General features: G+C 53.4%; 1 protein-coding gene across 5 annotated transcripts in view; it reads right to left on the reverse strand.

Moving 5' to 3' along the window:
* LOC131584575 (ankyrin repeat and fibronectin type-III domain-containing protein 1-like) overlaps positions 1-18,905 on the reverse strand; it is a 244,447-nt gene that overhangs the window by 62,971 nt on the left and 162,571 nt on the right. For all 5 annotated transcript variants that reach the window (XM_058849855.1, XM_058849854.1, XM_058849856.1 and 2 more), the window contains one exon: positions 9,967-10,007. In XM_058849855.1, coding sequence (XP_058705838.1) covers positions 9,967-10,007 — 41 coding nt within the window. The remainder of the gene's footprint in view (positions 1-9,966; positions 10,008-18,905) is intronic.

Raw genomic sequence — 18,905 nt, forward strand, 5'->3', positions numbered from 1 at the left:
GTATGTTCCCAATGGATAAGAAATAATGTACGAGCTCGCTGGGAGACTTAGAGAGCCAGCAGTAAAATCATGGAATCATGGGAGGATTTGGGTTCCATCTAATTCCATCCTCCTGCCATGGAGTGCAGAATAGAGTGGTCAATACAAATGAAATATTACAATATATAGGAAAATTATTAGGTAAACTAAAGAAGGGGAAAATGCATGGCTGGACATGGAAAATATGCTATTGGGAGCCAAACAAAGGCTGGCAATAGGTCTGGTTTTAAGGAGCACTGGAGCTACTTTAAAGCAGAGTCTGTAGGACTGCTCAAATGATGCAGAAAAGGAAAACATAGTCCATATTTATTCTGTGTTTGGGAAAAAAATGTGAGTAAACTAATTCCTAGGAGAGATGAAGCTCTCCTAAATCATTAGCATCCATGTGTATCGAATATGGCTAAATAGCACCAAGCAGCCAGCACAGCCAACATGTACCCAAAAGCTGGGGAGAGGTTTTTGGGCTCTGCTGCTTGTTTTGAGCAAAGTTCAGGCTGCCACATCCAGATGGAAATGGCTCCTTCCCCCCAACATTCCCACCCAGCAGCAAGGGTGACCTAGTTAACAACCAAATGGTCAGCTTGATACAGGACCCAGAAGGCAGGGCTCATCTGGAATTAAATTAAGAAATAATTAAAGGATGTAAGTTCTAATTAAAGTCAGTTGGTGTGTCCTGGTGGAAGTGATCTTGTCAAATGAGCCTGATGTCACTCTGTAATGAACACTCACTTGCAGGAAAAGGCCCTGTGCAGGCAGAGCTCTCAGTGCTCCTTGATGTTCTGATTTCAGAAGATGGGGCTGTGCAGCCCAAATCAAGCATTTTAAATAGATTTAGAGCTGGCTGACAGGTCTGACACAGGAGGTGTCAATGGGGAATCGTTAGTGAGGCTCCATGGGGAACATGCCAGTCGATATTTCCATTGATGATCACGATGAAAATACAAAATCCTCACTCAAAAAATTAGCGGATGACAGGAAGATTGATGTAATGGTAAATATTGATGAGGAGAGAGGGAAATGTGGGCTGCCTGGTAATGCTGAGCCCATTCAAACACTGTACATGATAATGCAGCCCAGCACGGGCTAACACAGCTCCAGAGAGGGATTTCAGGCTGTATTTTTGAACAGGGACTGGATCCCAGACAAGAGGGAGCCTCCAGAAAGAGTCAGGGGTCACCACGGTTGAGCAGCCCAGCACAAGGCTCTAATGTGATGCTGTGATGAAAAAAGCTGATGCAGTTCTTGGGGGAGAGCAGGAGAGCTGCACGTACAGCACTGCTGGGACTGCCACTGCCACTCCTACAATTAAGGTGTCCACGTTTAAAGGGGACACTAAAACAGCAGAGCCTGGAGGGATGAGTCACAAAATTGATCTGACAGCTGGAGAAAATATCATGCTGCAAAAGATTTGAGCTATATTGAGTTTATTGATAAAAATCTGCCACCCACCAAAAACCAGAGTGGTGCCAACTGCTTTTATCAGCGAGATATGGCAGGGGGCAGGGACTGGGAAGTGGAGCCCAGTAAATTCCAGTGAGTTTTGGGTCAGGATTAGATACATCTCAGGGATGGTCAGAGAATTAGATAACTCTCAGAAGGCAACCAAAACCTCTCAGGAGCTTATGGGCAATTCATATTCCTGCAGCACATGGGAGGCCAAAGGAGTGATCTAACAGACCTAAATCCCACCCAAAGGAATCCCAGCAGACAACTGGAGCTCCAGGGCTGACTCCTGCCATGCACAGGATGAAGGCTCAGGAGGGGTTTAATGGCTTTAATCTGACAGAGAGCAGGTTTGGATTAAATGCTAGGAAGAAACTGTTCCCTGTGAGGGAGGGCAGGCCCTGGCACAGGGTGCTCAGAGAAGCTGTGGCTGCCCCTGGATCCCTGGAAATGTCCAGGGCCAGGGCTTGGAGCAGCCTGGGATAGTGGAAGGTGTCCCTGCCCATGGCAGGGGTGGAACTGGACAAGTTTTCAAGTTCCTTCTGACCCAAACCATTCTGGGATCCTATGAGATAGTCCTGGCCTTGGAACAATGAGGAGATGGGGTGGCACTGAGCTCCTCAGAGCAGGAGCTCTAAGTCCAGCTACCTCTGCAGAGTCCCCACCAAGTCTTATGCCAGAAGCAAAGCATGAGGGAGAGGATCCCTCTGTCTTGGAGAAAGCCCAGCAGGGATGAGTGGCTGAGCAGCTCAGGAAACACCTCTCCCCACTTCTCCCTTTTGTACCCAGCTGTCCTTGGGACCAATGTCTGCAGTGGGTGGGAGCAGTACCTCCACGGCTACAGCATCTCTGTGTTGACTCACTGCAGCAAACATTTTGCTCTCTTGCTTAGAGGAGAATGCAGGCTTGGTTATTGGTTAAAAAATGCCCATCTTCCTACGCTCAATTCCCTTTCCATGATTAATGCCAGGCACTGCAATCGCTGCAGGGCTGCAGCTGCTGCTCAGGTGCTTCCTGTGCCAGCCTGAGTGCTGAGCTGGCAGCATCATCCTCCCAGCACCAGACAGGAGCTCAGAGCAGCAGGGCAGGCAGATGCCATCCCAATGTCCCCATCAGTGGCTCAGGGAGCCCCAGTGCCCAGGCACGGAGGGACTGTGCCCACTCTGGTCCCTCCTGGAACAGCATCAAGGAGAGGGACCCCACGGTGAGCAAGGAGAGGGACCCCACGGTGAGCAAGGAGTCTTGTGCTGCCCAAAAGCACCTCAGGGGGACAAGGGCTGAGCCTCAATCCCTGCTGGCATTTCATGGGGACTGAATCCCCTCAGTGCTACACACTGAGGAACACAGGGCCTTCAGCTGGGACAACAGGAAGCATGACAGAAAGACCTTGGGTCCTTGTGTGGCAGTGCTGGAGACAGGGAATCAGGCCCAGGCAGGTTTTTAATTGGAAAGGAATTGAAATTACAGGGGGGACAAAATCTAACTCTGCTTTGGTATAAAGAAAGGGGCTGGGGGGATCAGGGAAAAAAAGCCCTGCAAGTTTCTATGACAACTGGCACAGTAGGACCCTACACTGCAACCTCACTTAACACATTAAAGGCTGCAGAGAAACAAGAAACTCGAACTTTATTTTATACCAGGTGCAGGAGGGCCATTTCCAGGGGAGAGTGGGCACAGGGGCTGGGGCTGGTCCAGTGCTCCTGTGGCCTGTGCACCCAGTGCATGGTGAAATGAGTTCAGCCAGCCCCAAGAACTCCTCCTGCTGCCCATTGGGCTCCAGGGACCACTAAAACCAAATCCTTGTCCAAACCTTTCTTGGGCCTTAATACTTAAACATACTTAATTCTGGCTATGAAGGGTCCTGATGTCATCCAGGGCATCTGTGTCCTGAAAAACCATGGATCCAAAATAGTTTGGGTTGGAAGGGGCCTTAAAACCCATCTCATTCCAACCCCCTGCCATGGCAGAGACACCTTCCACTATCCCAGGCTGCTCCAAGCCCCATCCAACCTGGCCTTGGACACTTCCAGGGATCCAGGGGCAGCCACAGCTTCTCTGGGCACCCTGTGCCAGGGCCTGCCCACCCTCACAGGAAAGAATTTCTCCGCAATACCGAATCTAAATCTCCTCTCTTTTACTTTAAAAGCATTCCCCTTTGTCCTATCACAGTCTGTCCATGTAAAAAAGTCACTCTCTCTCTCTTTAATAAGCTCCTTTAAGTACTGGAAGGCTGAAATGAGGTGCCACTGAAGCCTGCTCTTCTCCAGGCTGAACATCCCCAGCTCTCCCAGCAGGTCTCCAGAGCAGAGGGCCCAGCCCTGGAAGCATCTTTGTGGCCTCCTCTGGACCCATTCTGTGTGCAGAGTATCCCACCATGATCCTGCAGGCTCAGTGGGCACAGGAGCCCAGGGCAAGCACTCTCACCCAAGGAGCAATAAAAAAGAAAATGAGTAAGAGCTGTGTTCATCCAGACTTCCCCAGAACCAAGGTCTTCATTCAGCAGGATCTCCCAGGCAAATAATGCAGTGCTGCCCTGCCAGGCTGCTGTGGGGAGGGGACAAGAGCAGGACAGCCAGGCCTTTTGCAGGGGGCCCTGCTCTCATCCCTGGCTACAAACTGGTACCAGTTTCCAGCTTCCCAAGCAAACAGCAATGTTACCCTGGGCAGGGAGCCCAGAGGCCACAGTGCAAACCAGCAGGGTGATGGCTCCTCCATGCCTGAGCTCCTGTCAGATCCCTGCCAGCACCACTCCTCCTCGGGGCTCCGTCCCATTCCCTCCACAGCCCAGAGGAGCAGGACCTGCCTCTTCTGAACTGGCAGGAGATCAGCTGAACTCCTGCACCCACTGCAAAGGTCCAGAGCAACCCTCTCCCATGCCAAGAGATACCCCCCAGTTCACTCCCACTTCTGCTTATCCCCAGCTCCCTGCTGCTCATTCCTGCTTCTCCTAACACCCGGCTCCCAGGCTGCTCAGGGTCAGCTCTGCTCTCCATTCACTGACTGGCATTTGTTGAATGACTGCATTTCTCCAAAGTGCCAGGATTCCCTTCCTTTCTCTGCACTCTAAAGTATTAAAGCCCCTCCACCTGCCTGGAGCTCAGACTGAATCCACTGGCCAAACTCCAGAGGAAATATTTTATAAGTTTGCTGTATGGCTCACCCCACTGCCAGGATACCCCAACCAGTACCAGAATATTTTTTAGTTATGTTGTCTGTAAAGGAGATCACTCCTTGTCTCTCCAGATATCTGCCTTGGCCAGGATTTGGGGTTGGAAGTGAGGAGATCGTGTTCATGATCCCTTCTGGAGGACTACACTCCCCTTCAGCTTCCAACCTGCACCCACCCAAAGAGCACCCACCCCACACCCACCCCACAGACCCCAACACTTCTCTTCTGCCCTCCACGGCTCTGCCATCCCACTGCCACCAGAGATGTCGGTGATGGTGCTTCATCCTTTCCTACAACCAAGGCTGGGAGCATTCCCCAAACCTGTGCATGTGGTTTTGGGACAGTTTCTTGCACCACTGAGTACCCCCAATGAGAATCCTTCAGTATGGAGAGGTGATCTTGGCATTGCTTCTCCTACCCAACAGATCCCTGGTGTCACCAGCACCATCTCTTCCTCCCCACTTCCCATGTGTCCCTCCTCCCTCTGCTCAGCATTTGGAACCTGAGCTCCCAGCTGAACAACTCTCAGGCACCACAGAAGTCAAACACAGCCTATTTGTGTGTGATTATTGTCAATAGTACAGCAATAAGGGAAGGGAGGTACCGAAATGAAAACCTGGCTTAGGAACACATCGCACTTATTATGATGGTCCTTAATGCTTCCAAAATGTAAATACCGATTTCTAGAGCCTTAAAACCACCAGTGTTTTACAAGATAATGATTCAGCAAGGAAACACTTTCATCTAAGTGCTGGCATGGCAAGATTGGAGTCTGGGAGATGAAATGTTCTGCTGTGAGGGCCAGGTGACAAATAATTAGCTGCAGAGACAGCTCTGTGTAATGACTTTGAGGCAAAACAAACAGGAGCTGCTGCTTTCTGGAGGTGGTTTCAAAGGTTCCCCGCGTGTTTGCACATCTGAGCTTGGAGGACAGAGGGCGGGGGCAGCGTTTAATCCGAGATGGAGACAGAGCCACGAGGTGCCTGCCTGAAAGGATGCTGGGATCCTGCTGCTGCAGGACAGCTCCGGGACAGCCGCTCCATCCCAAGGGACAGGAGGAGCACATCAATGGAGAGCATTCGGTGTCACTACAGCTGTTTCTCTCCTGACACCTCAGAGTGCCTAGCAGATATTCCCTGCTCCCAAGTGAGGCTCCCTGACAGCTGAGCATCGCCCTCAGCACCGGAGGCAGCGCAGGGAGGGGGGATGAGGGCAGCTCCCACTGCAAAGCACTGACACTTTATTAAACCCAGGTATTTAAGTCTGCATTTGCTAGGGGGTTTATGAGTGTCATTGCTAGCAACATTTCTTTCTGCTTTAAAGATGATGAGTTCCTGACACTGAAGAGCAAATGCGTGCCAGGGGCAATTAGCAAACACACCGGACAACCTCAGTTCCTGTCAAGAAACTTCTACCCAGCCCTGCCAGGAGAGTTATTACCTCCTGTCCCAGGAAAGCCTATTCCTGTCTCTGAGCATGCTGTCCTTGCCCCTGGCTCCTCACTCACTGTCTCCTTGCTGCCTTGACAGAGAAGTCAGGTCCCTGTGTCAGAAATTTGGAGGGACCTCTGGAAGCCTGGATATTCTGACAGCATTACAGCTGTACAGCTGTATCAGCACCTTCCAAAAGTGGCTGACAAAAGAGTGAGCATCAGAGGGACTGATGTTTCTTCCCCCATCCCTACAAACTCTGTCAGATCCCAGACACAGCAGAGCTGCAGCCAGGGCTGCACTGGGGGAGGCACATGCCCAGACTGCATCAGATGAGAGTTGTTAGGTCAGGATAAACCATTCTGACATCTGGACACTCTGTTTTGGAAACACAGGAAGGCACCTGTACCTGTTCATGTGGGATGGCTGGAGCAGTCAGTGCAGGTGAGGATACCTGTGCAGATGTTGACTAACAGCTGGACTTGTGGCCATTCCCAACACATCAGGTTCTTCTTTGCGGTATTTGAGCTACAGGAGCTCTTTATGTGCCTGTGCTGATACTTCCTTGGCTGGTCCCTACCCCTTTCAGTTCTCAGCTGAAGTAACTTTTCTGAAGATTAACACTTCAGCATTCTCGACTCAGGCTGCATCCTTCTATTTAACATGGGAAGAGGGAACCAGACTAAAAAACCAGGAGACCCAGCTCCTGATATGGGCCAGCTCCTGCAGGAATATCTATAAGTACCATCACTGAAGCCCTTGCAAGCAGAAGGGCATCCCCCAGAGCAGGCAGCAGCAGCGTTTCAGCTCCAGTAGCTCCATTCTGGGCACCTCTGACTTCCTGTAGCCGAGATCCACCCTCATTACACCTCCCTGTGTGCTGAGGAGATCCCTACCTCAAAACCTCCCTGTGTGCTGAGGAGATCTGTACCTCAAAACCTCCCTGTGTGCTGAGGAGATCTGTACCTCAAAACCTCCCTGTGTGCTGAGGAGATCTGTACCTCAAAACCTCCCTGTGTGCTGAGGAGATCTGTACCTCAAAACCTCATGGCTGGACTGGGAGGTGGGGAAGGGCCATCAGAGGTTGATGAGCAAGGGTGGACACGTCTCCATGCCCTTGATCAGCACTGGGATATTCCGGGAGCTTAGGGAACAGCCGCCTGCTGGCTGAGAGAGACTGACAGGAACTGTGGGGTGAGGACAGCATTTCCATTTCTGAAGGGAAGAGGCAACAAAGGGAGGAAAGGAGTCACTCCAGGAGACACAAGGAAATTCAGGAGATGGCTGAACATGGAAGGAACAGAGCAGGAGTCACTCCCAGGACGAGCAGTGACAAAACTTTTGGCATGTGTGTCTCCTTTTTCTGCTTTCAGGACCTGCTATGGGAGAGCCCCAAAGCCTCACACAAGAGCAGGGTGGCTCCGATCCTGCTCCCACAGCTCAGGGCTTTGGTGGCAGGTGAGTCAATGCCTCAGAAGCCAGAAAAGGAAAAGCAGAAGCACAGTCAAGTTTGCTCTGGCACATGGGAGCTGCAGGACCAGCCACACAGTGCCAGACTTCTCTCAGCTCACCAGCCTCATTGCACAGATGTGTCCAGGAACCACTACAGCTCAGCTCAGCTCAGCTCTGGGAACCAGCTGCTTCCCATGCTCTGGCTCTTTGCCACCGCCTTGCCCAGGGCTTGGAGAACTGTGAGTATGGGCTGTGGAGCTGCTGCAGAAGAGCTGAGCTGTCTCAAGTCCTTGGCAGGGCCACCCAGCCTCTGGCATTTTCCAGCAACCTTTCTCTGCTGAGGAAGACCAGTTCCAGCCCTGCCAGAAACTGAAGGGCTCCACAGAGAGCACCTGGTCCAGCCTTGCAGATGGGTTCCAACAGACAATGTGGTATCAACTGGTGGATCAAAATGCCAGATGGGATGGGGGCAGTGGTACCAGGCCACATCACAGCCACAAACTTACCCATCTCAACCCCAAAACAGCCACTGAGGGGTGTGAATGGGCTGGGCACTAACCAAAGTCACAGTGCGATGACCAGCCAAGTCACAGCTGCTGGGCCAAACCATGGAGGTCCCGTGGCCTTGTGGAACAGAGAAATAAACACCCATAAAACATCCTGTACCTACAAGAGCTTGCTGAAGAGTGGGCAGCCCCCACTCTTCAGCAAGATGGGAAGCCCATGTTCACCCATTCAAGGTAGAGAAACGTTCCTCATTTCTCAGAGATGAGTTATAAACACAGCACCATAAATTGTTGCTACCAACTGCCAAAACCACAGGAAATGACAGGAAATCTGAACAGTAAGAGCTCTTTACAGATTTTCTCCAAATCTCCTACTTCAAGCCTCCCCAAAGCTTCAGTTGGAACCGAGACATGGGAGACACTTCAATCTGTTCTAAACCTGCTTGTCAAAACAGACTCCTCACAAACACAGCACAACACTCAGGAGCACCGAAATCCTGGACAGCTGTTGGCAGAGGTCACAGAAACACAGCCATGAGCTCTTTGCCAAATGTGTGTTCATGTTGTTGTGGCATCCACAATGACTCCATAACCTCCTGTGATATTCCTCTGATCTCCCAGAAAGCCATGTGGGATTAAACAGATATTCTGTATTTCCAGAAGTCTTTATCTGCCTGAGGTCTTGGAAAGCTGATGAGCCACACCGCCTTGGGGTGAACAGGCAGAGGAGCTCCCTCAAACCAGACTTTCAGTAAGGACCCTAGAAGCTAGCACTGGGGTTTTAAAAACTCTTGGTGGCATAAAGAGGAATCAGCAGATATCTGAAGAACATACACACAGCTGACACTCTCCCAGCACAGCCAGCGAGCAGGCAGATCCGTACAGCATTCCCTGACACAGCCTGTCACCCCTGGTGCTTCCTCTGAAGCCAAGCCTAGCTCAGACCAAGGGTGCTGCCACACTGCTTGCACTTCTGGGATGTAGCGCTGCAGGAATGCTTGGGAAAGCAGCAAAGAGTGAGCAAGAGCAGAAGGACAGTGAGCTTTGGAGGAGAAATATCCTCAACTTCTGAATTTTCCAAAGCCATGCTCCCCTGACAGTCCTGCCCATCAGAGCACTGTCCCACAACTTCAAATCCACCTATGTTTTTTGTTTGGTTGTTTTTTTTCAGAAGACCTTCATTTCCCCAAGCAAATCAGGAGCAACACAAAGTTCCACAGTGCTCAGCAGCACAACACATATTTCAGTACCAGGGCAGAACCCAACCTCTCAGCAGGGCTTTTAACAGAGTCTGCCATTATCCAAATGACAATGGGAACAAACCTGTGCTTCCAGCAAGCACAACCTTCTTACCTGGTAGGTGCCATGCAGCAGTGAGGTTTTGTTACCTAATCCACACACCAAGTAACCAACAGCTTGTGTTGGTGGAGTGCTTTGCAGTAACTTTCTCATGTCCATAGCTCTAAAAAGCCCCTTGCCCTGCTCTCCCCCTGCAGCTCACAGTGGTGTACCAAGCACAGCGGGTGGAAGCCAACGGGCACCAGCGTCAATACGCAGCTGAGACACGCTCTGAGATCAGCCCATTGTGACACACAAGGAAACCCTTCGATTCTCCAAAGCAGCTCAGCTGTGCAAACCAGGAGCAGAGGGAGCCAGAGGTGGGAAAGGTCACCCGTGCACCCCCCTCTCCCGGCTCTGTCCCCCAGGCTCAGTCAAGCTGTCACGGTTCCTTCTGACCTGATGGAAGGATTTGCATATGCCCTGAAGCCAGCAAGACTGACAGCTCTTCCACTGTTATCCTCACTTGTGTAATTGCAGCAGCTATTCTTGTACACTGAAATGTCTAATCTTAGCAATGGAGCTGCTGGGTAATATGGACCAGCCGGGAATTTCCATGCAATTACTCACCACTGCTACTGCCACTTACTTTGGCTGGTAAAAGTCCTTCTTGTCCGCTGACCCCAGGCTCTGCAAGACACAAAAGACAGATGTATTTATTTTTTTAACCTTTTGCCAAGCAAGTATCACTGATGAGGATGTGTGGGGAAGCACTGAAAGGCACATGTATGTTATTTTCCTGCCCGATGGGTCTTAAGTGTGCTAGCTGGACAGGACAGCTTGGACCTCTAGCCACAGGCAGCCAAAGATGTAAAAATACAGAGTTAAACTAGAGGTGAGAGGATGCATTAGATCTGAACTCAATGTACTCAGGCATATCTGTGTCTCCTGCAGAAATGTGGCACCTTGTGTCAGGAGGCGACCCAAGTCCTTTCAAATCTGCCCAGCTGGAAAGAGGACAAAGTGCAGGGTTTGGTGGGTTTGGTGAGCCACCACCACCTGCGAAGACTCTCTGGCAGGCCAGGGGCTGAGCCCCAGGCCCACGGTTCCTGCCAGGAGCAGGACAACAAAATTCTTCTGCCAAGAATACCACATCAGTCCCCAAGCAGCCGCAAAACTGGGAAGCAGAGACAGCCCCGATGCTCGCTCGGGTTCCTGTCCCTCCAACTCCAGCCCCAGCATGATGGAGTAGAAGTGTGAGAGCACCACAGATGGGCTGTGCCATGGTCCCCTGTGAGACCCCAGTGAGGCCAAGCCTCCCCATGGGGCCGCTGGGGGCAATGGGCACTGCACAGACCCCACCTGGGTGCATGGCCAGGTGTGTGCATGGCACACACAGAGAGCAGGAGCACAGCTCCTCACACCGTGAAGCTGGGGCTGTGTGCCCCACACACATCCCAGTCTTTCCCCCAGCACCACTTGTCCACAGCAGGGACTGGCCCCCAGCCCTGGCCCCAGTGCATTGAGCTCCCTGAGCACAGAATGGTACCTGCACCACGGCATGTGCAGGGCAGGCTGTACCAAACACGGTGGCATGCTCATGGGACAGACAGACACGGACCCACCAGACCTGGGTGTCACCAAAGCTGCTGCACCGCCACAGCCCTCGCCTTCTCCTCCTTCTTCTCTTCCTCTTCGTCCTGGGGATGATCCTTGTCCGTGCACCTTGTGGGGTGGGGGGCAGTGAGCAGCAGTGTGGGGTGGCCCCGCTGCTGTCCCTGTCCCCGCGTGTCGGTGCCTGCAGCCCCGCAGAACCGCCTGGGCTCCGGGCGGCTGTTGTAGTTTTGCTCTGTGGTTGCCAGGCAATGGCGAGCTCCAACTCGAAACAGCAGGAGCAGCGGGGACGAATGCTAATCAGGCCTGCAAGAGCTATCCCAAAGCTTCCCTTTGCCAGCCAAAGCCAAACAGAGCTCCCACCAAAGTCAGCAGGAAGAGGAGAACCCCAGCTTTGAAGCAGGCAGGGATCCACTGTCGCCAAAATATAACCAAAAGGGAGCTCTGGACAAGCAGCAAGATGGGGATGTGGTTCTGTCAACCCTCTCCACAGCATGGAGATGTCACCATGTTGGTCACCAGCACAGTGGGGAGGCTGCAGCCATCCCACGGCACAGGGTACGTCAGTCTGCATGTGTGACATCCTCATGCTCAGCCCAGGGCACACAGAGTTCTGGGGTTAGAGCTGGGAGCACACAAGAAGCAGCTTCTCTTTGGGGTGAGAAGCTCATGGGGAACGGCTGGAGCTGGGCCAGGGCAGGCTCAGGCTGGAGATCAGGGAAAGGTTCTCCCCCCAGAGGTGCTGGCACTGCCCAGGCTCCCCAGGGAATGGGCACAGCCCCGAGGCTGCCAGAGCTCCAGGAGTGTTTGGACAGCGCTGCCAGGGATGGACAGGGTGGGATTGTTGGGGTGCCTGTGAAGGGCCTGGAGTTGGTCTGGATGATCCTGGTGGATCCCTTCCAACTCAGGAGATTGTGTGATTCTGTGGTTCTAAGGTGTCACCACGGCTCAACATCCAAGAGCTCTGAACAACCCCACCAGGTGGAGATGGGGACAGACCATGGCTGCTCCTGCTGCTTCTCTGATGTCACAGAAGCAAGAAGCTTCAGCAAAGCCCCACAGATCAATGGCCAGCCACCAAATTGGGCTGATCCAACACTGGCACAACCTGCCCAGATAGGTGGTGAAGTCTCCATCTTTAGAGACATCCAAGACTCACTGGACATGGTCCTGAGTGTCCAGGATAATCTAGGGTAGGTGATCCTGCACTGAGCAGGGGATTGGGCTGAGAGATCTCCAGGAGATTCCCAGATCTCCCAAACCACTCCATGCATTCCTGAGAGAGCAGAAAAATGAGCACAGCAGTAACTACTCAGGGTGATGAGGGGGGCTGAGTGATGGGAGCTGTCAGCCTCACAGGCTCCCAGATACCTCCTGCTGCTGCTCAGGGTGCTGGGAGCCCCCAGCCATCCTGAGACAGAGGGAGAGGAGCATCACCCCGTTCTGAGTCCCTGCGAGCCCCACGCGGCAGCGTGAGTCACCCTCCGGCGGGACCCACTGCTGCTCCTCTCTTGCTCACTTCACTGATGACTCAGGGCTGAGGAAGCACAGTTTAAGTCCCTTAATGAAATAATTCTTATCAGCTTGTCCTTCTAAAACGAACACCTCAAGCAAGGCTTGCACCCATCTCCACCCTTTCCTCCTGAGACACCGAGCTCAGGGACTGTGGCCATGGGCAGAGGCACCCGTGGGGGCATGAGCAGCCCCTGCTGCCCTGGCACGTGGCACTGGGCAGGGCAGCCACCAAAACTTCCCAGGATATGCACTACATCTCTCCAGTGCCCAAGCAGGGCCAGGACAGGAAGGTGGGACACAAGGGTGCTGTCCCAGATGATGAATGCCCCATCCCAGGAAGTCTCCAAGGCCAGGTTGGACAGGGCTTGGAGAAACCAGGGATAGTGGTAGGTGCTCCTGGCAAGGGGTGGGACAGGATGAGCTTTAAAGTCCTTTCTAACCCAAACCACTCCTTGATTCTATGAATCTGGGCCAACAGGAATGCTTGAATTTGTCCGTTTAACTTCACTTTTCAGGCACTAACTAAATAATTTTGTGAGTTATACAATGTAGGTAAGATAGCAGCCCAGATTCCCTAGGCCAGCTCATCTCCAGAGCCAGCCCTGCTGGTCCCTAGTCAGAATTAGCACAACATGCTGCAGACAGAAATGATGAGTGATTTAAAGGAGTGTGCTTAATTCCAAAGTTCAGCCATGCTGGGGAGATAACAGACCTGGGCTTGGAAACAAGGATGTTCATGGACGAACCAAAAAGAGATATTGTTTTATTTATTTCTTCCCACCAGCAGGCATCAATCCTGTTGTACTTTTTCCTCTCGTAAATGTTGCCAAGCATAATCTTGGCTCATCTTTTTTTCTAGGCAGTGTCCCTGGGAGAACAAAGTTATTAGCAAGGCTGAAGAAGCCTCATGCAATTATTTAGCAACTACACCAAAATAATCCCAAAAGATTGGTGGCTGCTCACAGGTTGCAGCTTTCTAAGTCATTCCAATAAAATCTGGCTCAGTAACTCCCGGTGTAATCAATGCCCACACAAACAAATGAGAGGAAAACTGAGGGATGGGTGATTTTTCCATGCTAGAAGAGGATTCTGCAAAACCAACTCACGAGCCATCGCTGGTTCCAGGCTGTGCTGCCACACTGCCATTGTCACCTGCTGGGACCTCAGAGTGCCTGAGCTGCACTTGGAGCTGTGCTGGACAGATTCCAGGGGTGTTTGGGCATGGGCAGGAGGTGCTTGGCCCCCAGGGCAGGGCAGGGTTTGGGGACCAAGGCTGCACAGCCTCTCCCCCATCCTGGCTGTCACCCTGGATCCTGGTGGTTCTGCTCCCAGGCACAGCCATTCCTCAGACTCCGTGGATCTGCAACATGCTGCAGCTATGAGTAATCAGGAGGTGATGCCTGACTGTCAGAAGGGGAATAAAATTCAGAGCCTGGGACGTGAGTGGTTGTTTGGGAGGAGGAGGCAGGAGATGGCAGCCCCCATCACAGCTCACAGCATCCCCCCAAGCAAGGGCTGGAGCAGGGCCAGGCTGGCTACTCCATGCACCCCATTTCCCTCCAGCCCTCTGGCAAGAGCTGGCTGAGGGCTCTGGGAATGCTGCCTTCTCTCCATGGACTCCAGCACCCATCCCACCTGCCATCACCAGCCCCCAAAACTGCACTCCTCAAACAGCCACAGCACTGCCAGTGCCCCAAGCAGCCCCAAAACATCAACTGAGGCCAGATGAACCCTCAAATCCTAAAACCTGAATTTCAAGCTGGATGAACCAGTTTGCTGAGCTGAAAATCACAGAGGTAACTCCTGCCTTCAGTGTGGGTCCCAGTCTAGAGGGAGCTCCAGGCCACCAAGCTGAGGGCAGCCCAGATTCCCAAAGGCCATCCTGGATGGAGAGCAGATCCTGCCTGTGTGCTGGAGTATGGAGAACAAGGAATGGAGAATCAGGGTGTCTAAAAAAGGGTGATTGACTCAGCAAACAAATCTGGTGGCAGCAGAAGGGTCAAATGGGGCAGGCAGTGCTGCCCAGACAAGAATGGCTGGCTCAAGGAAAGGAGGGAAGAGGACACAACCCACTGGGAATCACAGAAGGGTCTTTGTCAGAAGATGGTATTTTGGCAAGGCCAAAGCACCTGTGGGGCCCTGGGAGGGGTGTGAGCCCTCAGCCCCAGCCTCTCACCATTGTGATCCTGCCTCTTCCTGCCATGAGTGCAAAGGATCCAGGGAGGGGGTGGTGATCCAGACCCTCCAGCCAGGGGAGGATGCCAGTGGCTCCAGCACGTTCATTCTTCCACAGCTTCCTCATCCCAGCCAGCTCAGAGCGGGAGCCTGACCCAGCTCTCACCTGCAAACAGTCCTGACACACACATCCAAGCACTGAGGCACATCCAAGCTGGGCTTTGAGTCCAGTAGAAGGTGAAAAACAAGTGGAAACCAGAGAAAAGGGGGTTTGGACCACTGAGGTGGGAAGGAGAAGGGAAACATGGCTATGCACACACGGTACAATGAGGTGATCCAGAGAACAGAACCAAGGCCTTGCAGCCACCCCCCAGCAGAGCAGCAAAGCCCACATTCGGGAGCTGGGGAGCTCCTGGTGTCCTCCAGGCACCTGCCCAAGACACCACAGACCCACTGGGGAAGAGGGGCTGTGTTTCAGTGTCTCCCTGATGCCACAGCCTTGCTCAGACACCAGCCTGCCCCCAGCCCCTCACAATGCCAGGACATCCTTGTGTGAGCAGGTGGGCACCACCCAGCTCCAGCTCAGCTCAGCAGAGCCTCAATGGAACTCTGGCTGCTCACCCACTCTCACAGCTGGGACCCAGGAGGGGAGGCCTTGGTGTTTTTCTAGGGCCTGAAACACAAACATAAACCTGGTTCTTTGGAAAATGGGGTGACCCCCAGAGGGTGCTGGCACTGCCCAGGCTCCCCAGGGAATGGGCACAGCCCTGAGGCTGCCAGAGCTCCAGGAGTGTCTGGACAGCGCTGCCAGGGATGGACAGGGTGGGATTGTTGGGGTGTTTGTGCAGGGCCAGGAGCTGGACTTGGGTCCAGCTCTTAGGTCCAACTTGAGTCCAGTCCCCATGGGTCCATTCCAGGGTATTCCATGATTCTGTGATCCCTCTCCCTGAGCCCTAGGGCAGTGATGGGATGGGCTCTCAGGGACAGCAGCCCCATCACTGGTCCCTCACTCCAGTGTTTCTGTAGCTCAGCCTGGCCCTGCCAGCAGGTTGTACACTCGTCAGGACCAGGCCAAGACAGAACAGTGTCAAATTTCCCAACATCACTAATTCTCTTTTCTCTTCATTCTCCTCCAGCTTGGAGCTCACCCCTGCAGGTTCACTCCACAGTGGAGCAGGAATCTGTTGGAGCAGGAGGAAGGAGCCTGGCCCTGATTACACAATCCATGGCTCCAGGGACCCCCCACCATCTTCCTCAGCAATTACACCCACACAGCTCGGCTGGCTGCAGCACAGACCCTCACAGTGACTTGGAGTTCCTCATCAGCTGTGAAAGGAGGAGCAGCTCCATCCCAGCCTGCCTTCCTGCATGAGGAAAGGCGAGTCTGCTCATGAGCATCCGCAGCACCCCCATTAAACAAGTCCATTTGCACTCCCTCCTTGCCTTCCCACCCCTTGCAGCATCTTCCCAGCCCTGCTTTCCCCAGCTGAGCCTCTCCCCAGCCACGCACCCCGTGCCAAGGGGAGCTCACCCACAAACCCCTCACAGCTCACACCATGCTAAGGCTGACCCAAGCTTCAAAGCATTTCTTTACTGAGAGCTCATCCAGGAAACTTTGTTTTCTCCACTCCTATTGTACTGCTGCATGCCTGTAGGAATTCATTCATGCACAGACAGCCACGCAGGCACGCACAGGCTCTGGGTTGGAGTCTCCCTATGGAAGGAGCTCCCGGAGCTCTGCCGGGGCCGGCACAGCCAGACCCTGCACTTGCTGCTTCTCCGGATGGAAGAACTTGTCAAATTGCTGGCAAAACCACGGGAGCTCGTAAACCTGCCAGCTCCACAGCACCCAGAGGGACACGCACGCACAGGCCTGGGCACTTTGGCTCCGTGGTGTCGCTCATCCAGCCCTGAGGAGCGGCAGGGAGGGTGCAGGACATGCCAGGGGAGCACGGGCTGCCCAGTCACCCATCACCAGTACTGCTGGTGGGCTGCACACCCTCCCTTCTCCACCTTCTTTTTCCCTCTTTTTCGTGATTACAGCCTGTAAACTATTACAGCAGCTTGGAGCACATCGGGAAGGAGCTGTACTTGGGCTTAAGTGTTTGCAGGATCAGGGCTGAGCTGTGGAGCTCAACTCGCTGCTATTTATAGCGGGAAGCCCTGAGCACAGCACGTGCTGGAGGGGAGCGTGGCCAGGCCTGTGTTTCTGCTAAAACCTGGTGGGTTTTTTATTTTGCCTCATTTTGGAGATGTCAGCTGCCTGATCTCATAATTGCATTCATGTGATGCCTGGTATTTACAAATAGTTTTGTCATTTTTTAATCTTTGGGCATACCAGGTCATAGAATCATAGAGTGGTTTGAATTGGAAGAGACCTTAAAGCTCATCCCATTCCATCCCCTGCCCTGGGCAAGGACACCTTCCACTAGACCAGGTTGCTCCAAATCCTGTCCACCCTGACCTTGAGCACTTCCATCCTCCTACATGTTTATACTGATTTATAGGTAAAGTTCTATCTTTCATCACTGGTTTAAAAAATAAGAAAGGCAGGAGAGGCTGGATCCGTGTAGTAAGCTCCCAGCTCCCAGGGCCTGCAGCTAATTAATTACACCCTGTCCTGCAGCATGCACTTTACACACAGCCCTGCGTGCCCAGAGCCTGGCTGGGTGTCAACAGCCTGACAGCAGCTCTGCCTGCCAGCCCAGCTAACTACAGCATGGAGAGCAAACGAGGGTGCCCTCCCTGCCCTCCTCTTCCCTCCCTTCCCCTCTCCTCCCTTCCCATCCCTGGTTGCTCCGCTGCCACTGCAGCCTCTGACAAAGTGGACCCAGGGCTGCAGCTTGGGCTGGGGAAGACCTTTCCCTGAGGCACCCAGGAGGAGCAGTGAGCAGCACAAGGATGAGAGTCTCCAGGAGACTGTGTCAGGGGCTGTCCATGGGCCTGACCCCCCCAGGGGTACCTGGGCAGGTACTGCCATCACACTCCCACCCTCACCCTACCCCACTGCAGAGCCAGCCTGCTGGTCCCATCCCATCCCATCCCATCCCATCCCATCCCATCCCATCCCATCCCATCCCATCCCATCCCATCCCATCCCATCCCATCCCATCCCATCCCATCCCATCCCATCCCATCCCATCCCATCCCATCCCATCCCATCCCATCCCATCCCATCCCATCCCATCCCTGCTGTCCTTCCAGCCACTCCCCCTCTCCTTGGCCAGAGCTCTGTATCTCCCTTGTCTCTCCTGCTGCCTTCATACGCCCCCGGCACTGGCTCTGAGGGAACCCCTCCAGTCTGTGTGGAAAACCAAATTCATGGAAAACCATCTCCTCCAGCAGCCTCAGCCCCCTGACAGGGACAAGGCACCAGATGTAAGTGGACCACAGTGGGGTGTTCCACCTCCACTGCCTGGGGTTTGCTGCCCCACAGGGGAGACGGCACCACAGACCCCCAAGCAGGCAGCAACGCCTTCGTCTCAGTGAGCAGGACCAGGACCAACAAAGCACAGCACCCTCAGGAAGTGTCCTCTGTCATCAAATCACTCCTGGGATAACACACATGGAAAATGGGGCATAGCTGAGCAGAAGAGGGATCCAGGGGACCTGGTTGGTCACCCACTGACAAGTTATTAACAACCACGGCACACACAGACCTGCAGGGACATGACAGAACCCAGCCATGAGACACAGAATCCTACAGGGCTGGCATGAGTTGAAAGTGACCTTAAATCTTATCTCATTTCATCCCCTGCCATGGGCAGGACACCTTCCACCATCCCAGGGTGCTTCGAGCCCTGTCCAACCTGGCCTTGGACACTTTCAGGGATCCAGGGGCAGCCACAGCTTCTCTGGACAACACCATCCACCCAGAGTTCAAAACACCATTGGAGAACAGTTCTCTCATGCTTTTGGCCCTGAAAGTGGCTCCCCAAGGCCACACAACATCTGACTCAATCAGTGTAAAAGTGAATCCCCAGTCCCAGGAATGTGGCTTCCACCACAAAATGATCTTTACTGCTCCTGGCCATGGAGGAAGAGCAGGGCTGTTTCCAGCATGATATGCCTGCCACAAAACAAGGATGCTCCTCACAGCTGGCTTCTTCTTCATCCTCCTCTTCCTCCTCAGTACGCAGCACCAAGCCCAATGCACGGGAAACCTGCTCCTCCTGCACTGCACATCCCTGGGGAGCTGATGGGGCTGGGCAAGCTGGGTGTTATAGAAGGCTACAACACACTCTGGGGTGCTGCCTCAGCTTTGTCTCAAGCCAACAGGAGCTA

This window comes from Poecile atricapillus, chromosome 14, assembly GCF_030490865.1.
Source record: "Poecile atricapillus isolate bPoeAtr1 chromosome 14, bPoeAtr1.hap1, whole genome shotgun sequence".
Lineage (NCBI taxonomy): Eukaryota > Metazoa > Chordata > Aves > Passeriformes > Paridae > Poecile > Poecile atricapillus.